The following is an 18,170-nucleotide window of genomic DNA, read 5'->3' on the forward strand; positions in this document are numbered from 1 at the left end:
CTGCAGTTATAGAAATATGCTGATATATACTTTACGTATGTTCTCTGCACCCTTTGGTTAACACGTCATTAGTGATGGCAAATAACATCTGAAATTGTGCAGCCCCCTTCTACTAAATCTATATGTATATAGGGCGTGAGTGAATACGAGTGTAAGGCCAGTTCTTTAGGTGCTCAATACAAAATCAGATACGTTCAAAAATAAAATATATAAGCGACAAGTGCAAATGAGATAGAGTCACTATCTTCATATTTCCATGTCCTTTCTTGGTTCTGGTTGCTAAATTCAATTTCCATTAGACGTAGACAGAATATGGAGGGCTCCTACTTTCAGTCCTCAGCAGAAGGAAATCTATCGCCTGGATCATCATCTTACAATTAAATCTGAGAAAACCAAAATAACCAGTTCCTCGGACCGCGGGCTGGACCATCGGACAGGAGAGGGGGTCTTGGTCCCGATCAAACTTGGCTGTGTTTGATTTGCAGTATAAAATTGGATAGTTTGACATTTCTGACCAGTTGCAGTGAGTTGAGACAGCATTGCACAATAAAATAATAATAATAAGAAAGCGGAAGCGACTCATAGGATTACTTGTAGATTACACATCTGTCGATATGTTTTAACGACAAGGACGTTCATTGTGCTGGTAGTAATAACTAATGACTTTATAGTGGCAAAGATATTAAGGGAGTCAACCGGTTCATTCTCCCTTTAAAACAGAAAAAAGAAAAATCTCTGCACTTAATTCAAAAAAGTTTGCGTGACATCAAACGCATGCCGCCCACGTAGGTTTTGATGACAGGACAAAAGCAGATCATGAAACATTCTGTGTTTTGAAAAAAAAAACTGACTTAAATGTAAACACTGTAACAAAGACAAGAATTTTCATTCGGACTATGGTCCCGACTTTCAGGCGTGAAACTGCCTAAATATCTACTGAAGCCGTAGATACTCAGGGCACTAAACTTTTTGTATGAGACAAGAAACCATCCTCTTCACATCAAGGCAGAACTTTAGCCACACTGGAAAGGGATGGAATGGCCACTTGGGCATTAATGAAAACAAGGGAGCTTTAAGCGGAGCACCATGGGTGGTTTGGGTGCATCACTGTTGGTGTTTCCATGCCCCATCGTGTCCACACTGGACCCCGTCTGTCTCTGCCTCTGTCTCTGTAATTACCAGTTTAACGAAGCCTCCCATCGAGGAGCACACTGTGGGCCAGCTCATTACTTTGTTGAGCTCCACAGTAATGATACCTCAACCACATCTGTATTTTTTCTTTCTCTTTCGTTCTTGTATCGTCTCTTGTATTGTCTTTCTGTTTTTCTCTCCTTTGCTCTTCCTGTGTCTGAAAAAACAATGTAGGGCAGTGTCTGACCCAGTTGCCATTTGTGTGTGGTGTGTGTGTGTGTGGGTGTGTGTGTGTGTGTGTGTGTATTTAATTACCCAGTGTGGTACCAGAGGCTGCAGTAATCAAAGCCTAGCAACCAGAGCAGAAACATTTTGCAGCTTCAGCACAGCAACATTGACTTCATAACTTTAGAAAAAAGTGTCTGAATCATCACAATTGTTATTTTAATCATTGATACAAGTTTACAATATAAGCGTGTGAAAAACAGTGTGGCAGATGGGGAGATAACAAGCCCTGCCCTCGACTTAATTTGTGTTGGAATCAAAAAAGAGCTAAAATGAGCAGCGTGAGTCACGATTGCATGTGATGATGCAACTTAATATACATCAACCGTGGGCTCACCGACAGCAGGACTCACCTCATGGTGTTTATGAAGCGTTGCCACTAAACCAGGTCGGGACCTCAAAGGATGTTTGGCAAGGCGTGATTTAATGATGAGGACTTCATTGCTTTTCTATGTCCTTGGATAATACTCTACATATGGTTGTTTAATGGCTATTTAGTAAAGAAATTTGTGAATAGTGCAATGGACTTTGGTGAGGAGCATAACTATCTATTTTATGGTCATTTACTGTATGAAATTAAGCGAGTGAGCACTTTAGAGCAATATTTGACTCAGTGTTTGATATTTGCCCTCACACACATACAAGATGCTTTCAGACATCCTTTGAAGTCCAGAAGTTTTCCTGAAAACATTTCAAAGGGCTGCAAACATTTTCCTGAACTGGTCCTTCAAGGCCCTTGGTAAAATGTGGACATTTCAGAGTGAACCAACATGAGGATACAAAACAAAAAGAACACAAATATTTGAAGTATCTGACCTTAATTATTTAATCTCGACCCCTGACCGGAAGAAGTCGGTGCAGTTGTGTCACATTAATTTGTTAAAACCCTACTTTTCTTGCTCCCCTGTGATAGGCACTGAGTTGTCGGTTTCATCTGTTGCTGCCGCGATTCCAGTGGGTCCTTCAGCTCCACCTCTTGATCCAAGAGGGGAATTGGAGGAAGAGTGTTATACACCAGATGATGGAATGTTGAAAGGGCGTCACTTTCCAATCTTGATGTAATATTGAATCATTTACCTGAACCAAAGCGAACAGAGTTGGTGAATGTTATTAAAGGTTATCCCTGCCTGTTTGCAGATACACCTTCTCGTACTCATCTTCTTGAGCATGATATTGACGTGGGAGAAGCCCAGCCAGTCAGACAACGCTTTTATCGTATGTCTCCAGATAAAAGAGAGCATTTAAAAGCTGAGGTCAAATATATGCTGGAGAATAACATTGCTGAGCCATGTGCATCTAGTTGGTCTTCCCCATGCTTACTTGTAAAGAAGCCAGATGGTACGTTTAGACCATGTACGGATCTCCGAAAGGTGAATCAGGTGACCAAGCCAGACTCTTTTCCACTACCACGTATGGAGGACTGTGTGGACCAGGTTGGCTCTGCTAAGTTTGTCAGTAAGTTTGACCTACTTAAAGGCTACTGGCAGGTTCTTTTAACTTCCAGAGCTATGGAGATTGCCTCCTTCATTACATCCAGTGGTTTGTATTCATATACCGTCATGCCATTTGGGTTACGAAATGCCCCAGCCACCTTTCAGCGCCTAATGAACAAGGTGGTGTCAGGATTGTTTGGCTGCGCTGTGTATTTGGATGACGTGGTGATTTACAGTGACACCTGGGAGAATCATCTTCAGCGCATTCAGGCCCTGTTTGACCGTCTGACCTGGGCTCGTCTGACCATTAATCTGGCCAAATGTGAGTTTGCTAAGGCAACAGTAACATACCTGGGAAAAGTAGTTGGCCGTAAGAGCAAAAGTATTGGCAGTTGATCAGTTTCCGGTTCCGGCAACCAAGAAAGAGCTCTCTCGTTTCTTGGGTATGATGGGGTACTATCGTGGGTTTTGTAGAGACTTTTCCACAGTGGTTGCCCCTCTCACTTCTCTTCCTAGCCCAAAGGTTAAGTTTGAGTGGTCTCTCGCTTGTCAGGAAGCTTTTGAGTCTGCCAAGATGTTGTTGTGCTCTGCCCCTGTCCTTGCAGCCCCACAGATGGACCAGCCATTCGTGCTGTATACTGATGCTAGTACGGTGGGAGCTGGTGCTGTGCTGATGCAGACTAACGAAAGCGGTGTTGACTGCCACGTGAGTTTCTTCTCTAAAAAGTTCAATTCACACCAGCTGAACTACTCAATTATTGAAAAAGAAGCACTTGCACTCATCTGGGCATAAAACACTTTGAGGTTTATGTGGGGGGTGGAGTAAGACCTTTAGTGGTGTACACTGACCATAATCCCCTAACCTTTAATCCACTCACTCCAAAACCCAAATCAAAGACTTATGCATTGGTGTCTTTTCCTACAGCCGTATCAATTGAATATACGGCATGTAAAAGGGACTGAAAATGCCCTAACCCTTTTGTCTCAGTAAAATAAATTCTATTTGATTTAAAGCTCTGTGTGTGGATCTCCCTTTTTGTTCCCAGCCTTGAGCCAGGTGGTAACAGGATGAAGAAGAGATACCATGCACGTAGAAGACAAACAAGATTTGGGAGGTTTTGGTGATAAGTGCCGATGCTGGTGTCGAATGTGGTGTTAAGAGAAAACACTGAAGAAAAGTCCATGTCATCCATATTGGACATGCACACTTGCATCGTCTGGGTTGACTCATCCATTTGTAATAGCCTTAGATTTCACAGAATCTGAACTCTGGAGAGATGACCCTCTGCTTCTCTGAATGTCAAGCAAGTGACACACACACAGACATACGCACACACACACACACACACACACACACACACACACACACACACACACACACACACACACACACACACACACACACACACACACAGAGACACACACATACACCCATTGACGTGTCAATGCTTCAGGCTAAAATCCCATACAATCAGCTGTTAGTAGATTTGTGGACAAGGGTTGAACAGAGAATGGATAAGGACGAGATGGGAGAACAGATTGAACGAGAGGTGAGCTGAGGGGAAAAGAGGAAAAGCAGCTTCTCATTACGTCATCATGTAGAAATGCTCATAAAGACTTTGATTCATCCACCAAATATGTTAACATACTGGGAATCTGACTGGGTGTGCTGCTCTCAAATGTACATTGGATTTACATTGTAAGCCAACTGAAAAGCAAAAGCAGACAGAATAAGCCTAAGGTATAAATTCTGCTATGAAACGTATCAGAAAAATAAACCTGATTGTGAATATGAGTGCACAGTACAAATAAGACTCTAACACATTACGCGCTGTCGGTATCAATGTTAAAAGTATTTTATCATCGGGGCAATATTCTCCGCAAGCGTTGCTCAAATGTTGTACAACTGGATAAAAAGACAGAAGAGCAGATCTCATGCTTCATTTAAGGTTGTTATCTGCCCAGTGCCCCCCCCCCCCCTCCCCATCAGGTTCTACTGATACTGCTGCAATGGTTGGCAGGTAAACAAGGAGTCTACCTTTAGGACTGTTGACTGAATCAATCTGACATCTATGTAAATTTGTTTCAAAAATTCGAAATGTTCTACCAAGCCTCAGTCAGTCGTGTTTTCCACAATCTCTAAAGCATCTGGCCTTGGGAATTATGGGACAGCAGCTGAATTCGAGCCTGACCCAACAAACCCCACAAACTCTTTTTTTCCTAAACAGTTGCAAACTGTGTTATATCCCCTCTGGTGTCGTCTCCGTCTGTCTCTCGTGCTAACAGTCTCATCTTCCTTTCGCTATTGTTCTTACTTTGAATTCACCTCATCCGCTGTGGATTTTGTGTCCCTGATGCCCATTTCCCATTTCTTCACCGTCTTCTTGATCTTCCGTAATGCCCACTTTTCGTCTGCATCTTTCCAGCTCCCTCAACCGAGCCGAGCATCAGAGGAGAGGTTTTGCACAAATACTGCAACTTGCCAGACTTTCATTTCACTGCTGCGCTTCCCGGGGAACATTTTCTGGGTATACGTGTCTATTTATTCCACCGTGTATATGTGGGACTATAATTTTTCTATCCGCCATTAGGGGGAGGTCATGGCTGGGTCTGTGTTATTGTGAATACAGAGCAGTATCTGTATCCCATACAAACCTGTTATTATTCTCATACAATATTAATGTGACTCTGTTTCTGTGTGTATGTGTGTGCACTGATGCAGACTATATGGGGAATTTATGCACCGACATGCACAAAGTATTTTGTTACTGCAAGCCCCTCATACCAGGTGGACCCCATTTATAAGTCTGATTCTTCAGGGTTCCACTTAATGCACACGGTGTTGGGTCTTTGTCATTCTCCTCTCCCACCTTCTCTCTATCCACTACCACTGTGTTCAAGGAGGGATGGACTTCGTCAGTATATAATAATGCATGTGAGCTCACTGTGCTTTGACAAGATGATTGGACGCGGATGAAAGGGAGGTATAATCCAATGTGTGCACCAGCAGGCTGGCCCTCATGTCCCTGGAGCTCTTTGATACACAGAGCAGTACACCGGTCCAGGCCACCTCCTGCCTCTCACCTGTCCACTCACATCGCCATCTCTGGCCACCGCGCGCCGGCTGACACGTGTGCGATTGGTTGACACCGCGCTTGAACTCCCACAAAGTAATCGTATTGGTTGACACCCAGTGACACGTGTTGGATGAGATGGCGTTGTATTTGTTCCCGGTGATGCGCGTGTGATTGGTTGACACCTTGCCTGACCTATTAGAGTGATTCCCTTTGGCCCTGTTTGTTTTGAAGCCGTGCAGCCGGACGGTTCTTGTTAGAAGGTAGACGTGAGAAAGGTTGATTGACAGTCTAATTACAACGTGAAATGTGTGCGATGTGTCGTCTGCTTGCATCTGATTCCTCGTGTGCGTTGCTCTGTCCCGTAGGATTAAAGAATGGGTGGATCAGATGCAGAAGGAGCTTGTGACCCTGGCAGACACGGCCACAGGCGGGATGAGCCTCACACAGGTAGAAACACCTAGAACCATAGACACGCATGCATTATCCAAATCCAACACTGGTTTGAAAATGCAGTTGGAATGGGAATTGGGCTGCTCCCTTTTAAAGTCATTAATTTGTAAGAATTTGTCAAAACGGTTTTTTTTTCAAAAGAAACACAAATCATGTGCATGTGTTTTTCACACCATCTCTCATCCATGTGTCTGTCTAGATTTTTCGGAGAAACCAGCACCTGTACTCTGTGGAGCAAAACGACGCAGAGGAGCTGGTGGCCAGAGCTGCCAGGAACATAGAGCAGCTGCTGCGGAAGAGGTCCGCTGCCTTGAAGGTAGGACTCGTCCCACTCAGAGGAACCAGCTGTCACTTTGTTGGTCTGAAAGTTGAGCAGGAAGAGATATTTGTTACGACAGAGAGAAGTTTTTCCATCCGTTCGTGTCATAGCCTTGAGTCTGTATACTCAATAACCAAAGTGTGTGTGGGGAAAACTCCGAAGATGTAATAAAGTGCTGTAGGTATCTGTGACATGTTGACATTTAATCATGATTATACTAAAGCTAGCAACAGCATCCCCAATATTGAGATGGGAAAGATTTATACTCTTGAGTTACATGAGAATCTCTGCTGACACTTTGTTTATAACTTGATTTTGCTCTATTGATTGGTGTGTTCAGCTGGCAATGGTGAACCCCAAGAAAGGAGCTGTAAATGTCCAAACTTTCCACAGGAAACACTATTGTTTAAGGTTTGACTCCAACAAAGGACATTATATTGAATCACAAGCCAGACACTGAGGGCTTTAGCTGCAGAGTACAATACATCTTAACCTGCTTTCAGACATGCACTTAACTCCGGATAATCCCAAATTATCCGAAGGGGCTGTGTGTGAGAATGTCTGTGTCAGTTGCTGCAGACATCCCCCTCTTCCTGCCACCCTCCTGGTTGGAATCCGGATAATGTCTGAGTGAGAGAATTATCTGGAGAAGTCACAGCAGGAGTTGATGATGCAAAACACAAAAAATATATAAAATATCTCAGGATGAAAAACAGGTAACAAACATGAAGTAAAGGCCAAATAAGATAAGAATATGTATCCCCTTCCTCCTGCATGAATTATATGCAGGCTTGATTTTCCTGTTGTTGTGAACTTGTCTGACTCAGACAAACTCCAGCTGCATTCTTAGTGCGTTCAAGGCTCTGGAGAATGTTGGGAACCAATTATGGAGTTCATGTCTGAAGTCATCTTTATAGTTTAGTGTTGAAGAAGTACTAAGTGCTAAGATTAAATGTATACTTAAAATATTTAGCATGTACTTTTATACTTTACAATTAGATTAATTTACAACCCCACATATGATAATATTTGCTACATTCACATATAGCATGAGGTTCAGCTGATTAAATATTTAAAGTTCATATGAGCAAACATCATGAGAATGACCATATATTAATCATATATACTATCTCCCTTGAGGCCACATTGAACCCTAATTATATTTTAAAGACAGTCATAACTCACTGGAGGCAACAACAACAATGCAACAGCAACTTTATATAAGTAGTAGTGAGGTGATCTACTCACTTATAACTGTAATAGCATTTTATAGATGATATACCTCCTATGCAAAACCAACTGCAGCCTTTACACTACATGAGTAGAGAGCAGGGACCTTGTTTTGTGTGTGATGATGAGAGCTTCGACCCTGGGGAGGCTCTCTCTTCCCCCATCTTCCTTTTTTTTTTATACATAAATGGGTCAGAGAAGCTCATTTATATTAGCCGACTGAACTCTTTTTATAGATTCAGAGGGAGTTGGGTCACAGCACCCCTTTACTTTGCCTTTATAAGGTCTCGTTATTGTTGTCTTATTAGGAATGGAGAGGGAGTATTTATGAACGTTCATAAACACATCTCCTGCCAAGTGTCTGTCTTTTGTATGTTAAGTAAACACCCTGGTGGCCTTATCATTTTTCCGAACACTGGTGCCATGAGATGCTTGAGCAGCGAGGATAAAAAAACGCTCCAGTGCAGGCTGATAGGAGAACAATTTAGCTGTGAGGTCGGGCTTTGTAAGTGTGTGTTTGTATGTGGGTGTTAACGCTATAGGTGGTGGGCGGGTGGGGGGTCGGCTGGCCCTTGTGCCATCCCACCGCCGGACATCGATCACTTCTTACTGTTTATTGCGTCTCATCCTCTCCCACGAGTCACCTCAAGGCACGCTGATATTGGATCCTCTTTTCTGAGAAGTATGAACGGGGAGATAAATGGATGAATGGAGGATATGAAAGGAGGGAAGAACGAACATACATGATGGATGTGTGCATTAATGGACTGATGAGCAAAGGATAGATGCGAGCGTTGGATGGTGCAATGAGGGCAGATGAGATGAGGTGTGAGAAGTCAGAAGGTAATAGATCGGTTGCAGCGTGTCTTTCTAGAGCTTCTTGACTAAACCACAGTGAGAGGAAATGCAAATCCCACTGATCCTTTAAAGGTCGTTGGGGAGCTGGAACCCACATGCAAATCAGAACTGGTATATGTATATACTTACCAGCAGAGAAGGTTTCACTTTAAGCTTATTTTTGCTCGCCATGCTTGTTCATTGCCTTCGACATATGGCTCGGAGTGATTCTCAATGTCATTTTAATTGGCTACAGCCCAAGACACCACTCAGTTGTCAACCGCCTTCAAAAGCCCCATCCTCTCTCTCATCCCCCCCCCGTCTCTGATCTCCTCCTCTGTGTGATGGATGACCTTTGAAAGGCCACAGTTTACGCAGCCACAGGTGTGTGACACACGTGTGTGTCTACGCTCGCTTCCTTAAATCAGTGTGCAGCAGAGTGTAGCATGCATTATTAACGAGTACTAGGCGTCACACTGTTGGGAGAGATTGCTTTATCAAAGGTTTCACAACGTAAAGCGAGGCTTGATCTCAGTGGGGAACACTCACACACAAACATAAGCAACTACCGGGAGAAGTGCCCACAAAGCGGCTATAAGGGCTTCAGCCTCTTCCCCTGTTCCCCTCTCAGATTGAGCTGCCTTCTTTTTTGATTTACTATAGAGCAGTGTGTGTTGTAAATTAGCTTGTCTGGAACGGGTTGTTTGCTTGGCCTGTGGTGATGCTGGTTGGAGCTTTCTTTCCTGAAACAGCAAAAGTGACCTGCAGTAACTAGGCTGCGGCAAGAGAAGACTGACCGCTGGATCCATAATGCCGCGCCACCGCTGCTGCACAAAGGGCTGTTCACCTGTTTATCCAAAATTTTGGTGAAGCTCGACTCAGTACCCAGAACCCCGAAATGGACAATCAGCTGCCTTTGTCATTGTTGTGATCAAATGGTTGTCGAGATGTGAGTTTCTGCTAAAAGAGTTGGGAGGTGCTTTGTCATTTATTGCTCCGTTTATTTACATATACCCCCTGTGTTTTATGTGTATATGTATCATATTTTACCTCCCTACAATAGAGCCCATTTCCCCGAGTGTCTTGTCCTGTCCGATTCTCCGATCACATTTCTATCTGTCAACTCAGATCACATACTGTGGATTTCCAGAGGCCCTTTGTCTATATTCAGGTTAATATTAGACTGACTTAAGTTTCCATTGTCGGCGGAATAGGAATAGGAGGTGACAGTAGACATTGAACATCCATAGTCAAATAACGTACACTAATATAGACCTATTTACTTTACTCCTAAAAAGGGGCAAGAGCAGGGGAGAGAGATCTGAAAATGTTTGTCACAAGCAGTTGACCATATATTGAAAGTGTTGTGCCCGAAGCCAGATCCAAGTATTTCCCCCGCAGCCCCTCCTCCCTCCCCCCTCCTCCCATGCCTGCTCGCTCGCTGCCTTGCTGTCTGCAAACACTGTAATTAGAAACCTAATAATTGATGCTGTTAAGGTAAAGGCTATCTGATAAAACTCTGAAGACAGACATTCAAATGGGCTCCCACACCACTTTGTGTGTTTGTGTGTCTGCACTTTGGGTTGTGTGTGCAGTTCCATTCTGAGGTGAAGAGCTCAGTGACTAATGAGCTGGGCAACAACATTACTTAGAGTAATACCTCAGCCAACACCGCTAAAACTCTACTGGACACAGGTGGCCCATGACTCTCTATTAGTGTGTGTGTGTGTGTGTGTGTGGTATAGGCTACCTTCAGGGACAACTTTCAGGCTAAATCTATTCAAGTGGGTACAGCTTTTCCAATTGCAGACAAAAGTGTCTCCATTTGGAGGAAAGGATATTTTGTTTTTCTTTTGGTCGGTGGTCAGGTTTAGTTTTGGGTTAATGTCAGGGTTTTGGTCGTGGCTCAGCACATAGCGGAAAATGGTAATTGTAAGTCTCCTGGAAAATAATGTATGTGCATGTCTGTGCGTGTCTCTGTCTGTGTGTGTGTGTGTGTGTGTCCTCTGTTTTCAGTTCTGGCATCATGATTGCGTCATGATGCAACCTACATCCATTATTAAAAAATACTGAAACGATGAGTGAGCGCTCCTGATGCTTTATTATATGAAGTAAGAACATTTTAATGGATGAAATCATCTCTGTATGATAACACAAATTACAGCAATTATTAGAGTTATCAAACAGAATCAGCCTCAGAGACTTTGGCAGTTATTGCTATTACATTTGTACAATGTCAGAATTCATTGCTCGGTTTTGCATGAAATCATCTTGTTCCAAACACTCACTTCATTATATGGCTAAATACAAAATACATCCACTGAAGCTCTCCGTCTCTAAGTGATGCATTTAGTAAAAGAAAATCGATGTTGGATTTCTGTCATTTCTGTGGAGGCACTGTCAATCACAAGCACAGTTTCAGGAGTGTTTATCTAGTGATCGTAAGGTTTCTGGTTCAATATGCAGCTCCACCTGTGTGCCCGTGTGTCCTTGAGCAACACACTGAAGCCTTTATTTTGGCTCCTTCTTACTGTAAAGTGCTCTGAGTGGTCCAATTGAAAAGTGCTATATATCCATTTAGCCACTATAGGGTATTTCTCAGTAGTGACATAGACACTCTTTGTTCATTATACTATTTTATAAGTTGCATCTCTCAAGGCAACAACTGATTCTGTCATTATCACTTTACTAAGGTAGATTCAAGGTCTCATCATTCCCAGTAAAGTATATGGTTTATTCAGTGGTAGCTTGTAAAGCACATGTATCAGACACACATATCAAGCCATGATATTATTAAACCGCAGCATGTAAAAATGTTTATGAGCATAATCTTACTGGATGGGGTAAGAGCTTGTTATCACATAAAAGATGTTCTAAACAACAGTTGTCAGTAATAAGTGCCATTAAATCTTCTATTAAATTTGTTGCTATAACAGATGATGCCACTGCAACCTTTTAAGCATTTTAATATTGACAAATTGATCACACTTAATATGAATACTAGATGTTCAACCTTCATTTTCACTAACAACATGAGCTGATTCCCCAGCTCCATCAAGACTTTCATGTAAACAGCTCCGGTTTAAGTGAGTTATCTGTTTTTTATTAATATTAATATTTCTATTCTTTGTAGCATGGCATTTACATTCATGATGTCACCTTGGAGTGACAGCTAGCCGGTCGTGTCTCCATGTTTCCATCTCAATGGTTCATTAAGGCCAAATTGAAATTCTTTATTGAGAGGAAAGCCGTGATATTGGAAAAGTAAAGTTGTAACTTAATGAGAAAAAATTCATAATATTACAATAATAGAATTGTATTTTATAATGTTTATTTTTGATAAATTAAGCCAGTTTTTCTCGTAATATTAGAGCCATTGTTTATTATTATGAATTTGATCTCTTAATATACAACGTTTTTTTTACTGAGATCACAGCTTTATTCTGGTATTTCTACGACTTCACAGAGTGTTAGATATATATTTTTTCTTTCAGTAGCACTAATACTCCATCTTACTAAAAAGCAAACATATTTGCAAGGTTTTTCCAATTTAACTGATGTTCTTGTCAGAAAACGTTCTCTTTATTGTAAAATATACAATTTCAAACTGTAACCATGAAAGCAACTGCAGTGAATCCTCCTGTGGTTATTTTTATGTTGTTATTGTCTTTAGGTTCAATATGTGATGCTCAACACCCAAGTTGTCATTTTCTCTTCTTCAGAGGTGTGTGTTAAGTGTTTCACGAGTCTTTGTAGACCAGGTGTTGGACCATATTTTTATTAATCTGTTGCCTGCTCTCACAGGACTATAATAGGGAGCACAAGAAGTGACTTTATGATGTTTTCATGGGCATGGGTGCCTGTGTGTGTGTGTGTATGTGTGTGTGTGTGTGTGTGTGTGCCAACGTATAAGGCAGTAATGAGCAGAGGATATGATATGATCAGAGATGTTTCTGTCTCCCGAGCAGATGTTACTCAACCTCCCATCTCCGCTCTGTGCTGATCATACTAAACAGACAAGTGGTGTCTGCATGTGTCTCTGTCTGTGTGATGCCGTTCCTCTGTGTGTGTTTGTGTGTGTTTGTGTGTGTGTGTGCGTTTGTGTGTCTGTGTGTTGTAGACAGAAAGAGAGAGAGAGATTGGGAGTGAGCAGTTCAGATGGGGAAGTCTGACAAGACTTATAGGCCAGGGACAAGTGTTAATGCATGGTTACATTTAAATACCTTTACTGTATATATATATTTCAATATCTAATAATGATCTTCGACTCTAATAGAATGTGACAATGTGCATTTTCCCATCAATATTTTGTCATAATTACAGTAATTGACATGTGAGAAGATAACTAGAGGTTCGGCCTAGCACCAGTTTGAGATGGTGTTTCTTAACCACAATGTGGAATGTAAATGTGAGTATAAATGGTAAAAAAGGAATGTCCTCCATGCATTACGCTGGTGACCGTTGCTAATCCACCTCTTGCCAAATATATGTATTTATGATTTACCTAACGCTTCTCCAAGCGTGACGACCTAGCACCTCCTATGTGATCTGGTGAACAACAAGTATTTCAGCTACTAAAGAATAAGATATTTCCCTCAGGAGATCAAACACTGAGGTCGCAGAAGAATTACCATTTGCCATGTGGCCAAGGAAAGACACTAAAATGAATGTTAATGTCGTTCTGCTGCTGGATGAGTGTGCAAGCAAGTTTGACATATCATCTTAAAAAGTGATGCTATTCATATGGTGGCTTCTTAAAACAATAGTTTGGATTACCGCCATTTATAACTGCATTATCACCAAAAAGCATTAAACTAAAATGTGTTTTCATCCTGGCTTTGCAAACTTTGTTATAACAATATAAAAGTCAATATATACGAATACCTTTCAAGAAAAGGATCGCTATGAAGTTCTCAGTGTTTCAGTGTTTTAAACAAAGATGCCCTGTGAAGTTTGATCTGCTGACACACAACAGAAAATGTGTGAACAGCAGGAAACGCACACATCTCCAAAATACACGCATGAGAGCGGGAGAGTCAAAGAGAGGGGATGAGACGGGGAGCAGCTGTAGATGTACTGTTCCCATGGGAGGGTTAGGCCTCTGAGAGAAACCATGTGGAGCAGCACGGCTCTCCCCTGGGCTCCTACTGCTGCAGATACTTCTGCTCTTTCGCTCTGTCACACGCTCTTTATGCCTTCACACGTCTCCCCCTCCGGGAACATATATTTCTTAACAGAAACCATGCTCCCAGCATCCATATGTTCCTCAAGTCATTATTCTGTTAACGCACATAACCCTTCCCATTATGCTCGGGTCGAATTCAACCTGTTTTATTTGGAAATAGTTCATAGATAACATCATCTTTATTCTATGATGAAATGTTTCCACCTTAATGGTAGGCTCTTTTAGAATAGTGTGGATCTTATGCTCATTTAACCCAATGGAATAACAATGAAAGATTTAAGACCAATGGGCTTATCATCAAAACATCAATTGAGGGAAAATCTTAAGGGAGAATGTTGTTCTAGAGTTCCAGAGACTTCTAGAATCAATGCCAAAGGGCATGTAAATAGGTCCAGCACAAATGTCCAGGATCTTGTTTTAGCTCCATTATGTCACCAGTCTGTATATAGCACTGGGGGAACATAGCACCCTGGGAACACAGGACCCTAAGTCAAGTTTCCATTATGTGGCATATTAATAAGGGGAATGTTGGACCATGGGAACATAGGAGTGATTCCCTTCCCTCCTTCTCGTTCAGCCCAGATGATTTCCTTTTTTAATCCTGCCTCCTCCTAACCACCGTAACACCCCCTTGTGGAGCTCTTGGCCTTTTGCCACAGTTCTCTGTCAACCTGAAATTTGAAATCACCCTTTCTTTATCTCTCCTGATCTCTCTTATTGTAGCCCCTCCTTTCACTCACTGACTCTTCTCTTAACCTTTCTGTGCCCTTTTGTATCACTCCTCCTTTACACCTCCTCTTTGTTTGACTATGTCTGTCTGTCTCGCCGGTTCTACATTTCCGGTCTTGAGTCCAAAAGTGCTGTTATTCTTCTTTATATACACGCTCAAACCTAATGTATTCATCAGACATTCACACAGGATATATAAATATATCTCTCGCTCCATCGCCCTACTGTTCCTTTTCACAAGCTACTTTTTTAATGAGCCTGGGATCATGCTGAGCCTGAATATGTTTTTTCTCTCTTTGGACTCTCCTTTCCTTTTAATACAGCTAATCATCATCTAAGTCTTTTTATGTTATCTTTTCAGTCATCTGTTTTCTGCCTCTCATACTGACCCTTCATGCCACCCCCCATTTTTTAAACTTCACCATCCCTTTGAGTTAGGACTCATTCTGATGAATAGACGGCGAGTGTTCATTGATGTGGGCATCCTGTCAGAAGCTAGGAAGAGAGGGATACGACTGGATGTGGGTGTTAATGATCTTTCAGACTGTTACCACTCTTGTGAGTATTACATTGTGGTCTGGGTGAGAAGACAGTGTGCTCTGAATGGCCCATTGATTTCAGGCGTCTGCAGACACACATGCACACGCACACACACATTTATATAAATATATATATATGTATCCACACACAAAGAGTCTGGGAAGCTCTGTGAGGTTTAGCAGAGCCTGTCTCATCTTCGCTGTCTACCCTTTAAGCCGTGTTCCTCTTTCTCACTAAATGCACGGTGTGTTGCCCCGGCAGTAAGACAACTAAGACTGGTGAGAGTAGGGCAGAGTCTCGGTAGGTTTGCAGGTGGGACACTCCAAACGTTTCTGTGCATAATGAGCTCATACATCAATGTGCATGGAGGTCGGAAGGTGCAGGGAATGAGAAATACTATATTATGTGTTCTGTTTGGCTCTGGGAGTATTGACAGGCACAGCTGTTGTTGCGGTCATCATTTGACCGTTTTTATATTCAGCTGGGATTAAGATATAGCTCAGCAAGTTGTAAGAGAAATGCTGCCTGTGGGTAGTATTGAGGGGTTTTGCCTGCAAGTTATAGATTTCATGACTCTTAACAAATGTCTTTTCCCCTTTTCTGAAGCACCTCATTCCTTAAAACCACTCCACTTCCCTGTAAAGCCAATTCCCAGTCTCCACGACCACTCGTTTCCCCATTAGGGCTGCAGGGGAGAGGGGGCTCTCTTTTGGTATCCAGTGGTCACCCAGTGATGGAGTGGGCTTATTATGGTGTATAGCTCGAGGTATCTATGTAAGTGAGAGGTGGACTAATGAGCGATTGGTTCAGGGGAGTGTGTTATGCTCTCCCATAGGGTTAGGCAGTAATACGATAATACTGGGTATATTTGATAATAGCAATGGTGTCTGTTTTATTACCGTCATGCCCGCAGTGTGGCGGCACCACTGCCTGTTTGGCTGAAGATGCTTTGAAAGTGATGTGATTACAACATTATCACCAGGTGGACAGATAAAAAAAAAACATATGGCAAACCAGTTGCTATATGCACAATATTTTAACTCAAGTATTGGATGTGATTAATAGATGTGCCATGTCATTCCATATTCAGAGATTAAAACTAGAACATTTATCCTATTTTTGTCAACTGTGTAATTATTCATATAAAGATTAATCCACTATAATTTTATAGCACCTTTCTAATAAGTAGTGCTGCTCAAAATGCTTTAATCAAGGAAATCACAAAATCGACAAAATGAACATGAAAATGTGTGATTTTTTTTTTTCAACCAAACGGTAAAGCTGTATCCTGAGGGAATATTTGGAGACGTTTTAACAATGTAAGAAATTGAATATCACCCTATCTGACCCTCCCATTAAGGGAACCGTTTTATTGTTACATTTTTTTTTTTCAACGGAGCAACGCTGGCTTCAAATCAACTGGCAGGAGGGCAACTTGCAGCCGCTCCGTGATGCACTGATGAACCGTCACTCAGGGAGCGGTCTCGTCAAATCCCGGCTCCGGAGAGGGGATTTGACTGTGCCGTCGCTTTCTTTCGGGTAATCTGTTAACCTCACCGTGTGTGTGTGTGTTAGACGGAGAGAGGGATCGAGAGGGAGGGATACTGAGGAATGAGAGATGGGTAATTAGGTATCTTTCCTCACACACTTCTCCTCACCTCCCCCATATCTCCCAGAAGGGGAAAGGAGCCTTGTCAAAGCTCTGTCATGAATTTTTAACAACCCTGTCTGCTCTCTTAGGAGGCGAGTACGCTTCTGTGTGTGTCTGTGTGTGTGTATTCATATTCTGTAAGGTTGAGGTATTTTGACACAAAATACTATGGTCCCATTCTCCATTTGTGTCACACAAACGATGACGTATGAGGTATAAAGTATGGAGCAGCTGTTGATAGCACGTGTGCATCACATCAAATACAACATCACGCCGAGAGAGAAATCCTGGATGAGAGGAGAGGAGCTAATCATAATAGATACCCATATGTTCCATCGCTGCTGTTTATGCGTGTACCTCGGCATGCATTTGTGTTTATGTTATGCCATACATGATTATAGCCTATATATGCACTTAACGTATTAAAGATGTTTGAGAGATCGTCAGGATTTATAACTTACTTATCTCAACGCAGTTGCCCTTTGCAGCATGGATATGAACTGTTGCCCCCACTCTCCCTTGAGTGTCGCATTATTACAGTCTTAAATCGTATCTATTATTTTTCTCTGTGTAACAACCACGGAATGAAAATACCAACGGTGCACCACGGCTCTGTTCGGAAAGCTCTCACAGCGTGGTGGGTGCATCGAGGTGTCACCGGATTTAATTATTTATAAGAATCTAATGGGATTTTTCACAGCCACCCAGTTCAAATTGGGTTTTTCTTTCGTGTTCTTCGTTTGAAATGTCTGAAAACACAGTTAAACATTGGTGAAGCGATCTTGCAAGGCTTTGTGGCAAAGATGTGGAGATTCTGATCGGGTCTATTTTTCGGATTGCCCTTAAATCTAGAAGGGGCACTCAGAGCACCGACCTCCACCAATTCGATAATTTAATTAAATAAATTAAATTAATTTGGCAAAGGATTGTATCACCTCGTCCTTAAAGTGAACCAAGTGGATGTGCCCCAAATTCGATGGGCTCTAACCCTAGCCTCCTTGATGGCCGTAATTCAATGTTTACACATAAAAGATAAAATATGTAAATGATGGTTATAGATTAATATCTCCGGATAAAATCATTGAAATGCATTCAACACCGTCAGTGTCTTTGAAAGCCTAAATCAGCGTCAAGCTCTTTTTTCTGTTTGTAAATGGAAATGATTCAGCACCTGATGATGTGTAAGTACATATTATTTTTGCTCACAGTAAACGTAGTGCGTAATAATCTCCCAGCTGGAGTGGGGGTATATATTTAGCTGCTGACAGCCAGTGCAGAGGAGGTGGAGACGGGTCTGGAACCG

General features: G+C 42.1%; 1 protein-coding gene across 1 annotated transcript in view; it reads left to right on the top strand.

Moving 5' to 3' along the window:
- The window catches only part of LOC133955608 (voltage-dependent calcium channel subunit alpha-2/delta-1), a 60,045-nt gene that overhangs the window by 1,223 nt on the left and 40,652 nt on the right, over positions 1–18,170 (top strand). The window contains exons 2-3 of the mRNA XM_062390530.1: positions 6,292–6,373; positions 6,576–6,692. Of these exons, the coding sequence (XP_062246514.1) occupies positions 6,292–6,373; positions 6,576–6,692 (199 nt within the window). The remainder of the gene's footprint in view (positions 1–6,291; positions 6,374–6,575; positions 6,693–18,170) is intronic.

Source organism: Platichthys flesus, chromosome 6 (assembly GCF_949316205.1).
Source record: "Platichthys flesus chromosome 6, fPlaFle2.1, whole genome shotgun sequence".
Classification (NCBI taxonomy): Eukaryota; Metazoa; Chordata; class Actinopteri; order Pleuronectiformes; family Pleuronectidae; genus Platichthys; species Platichthys flesus.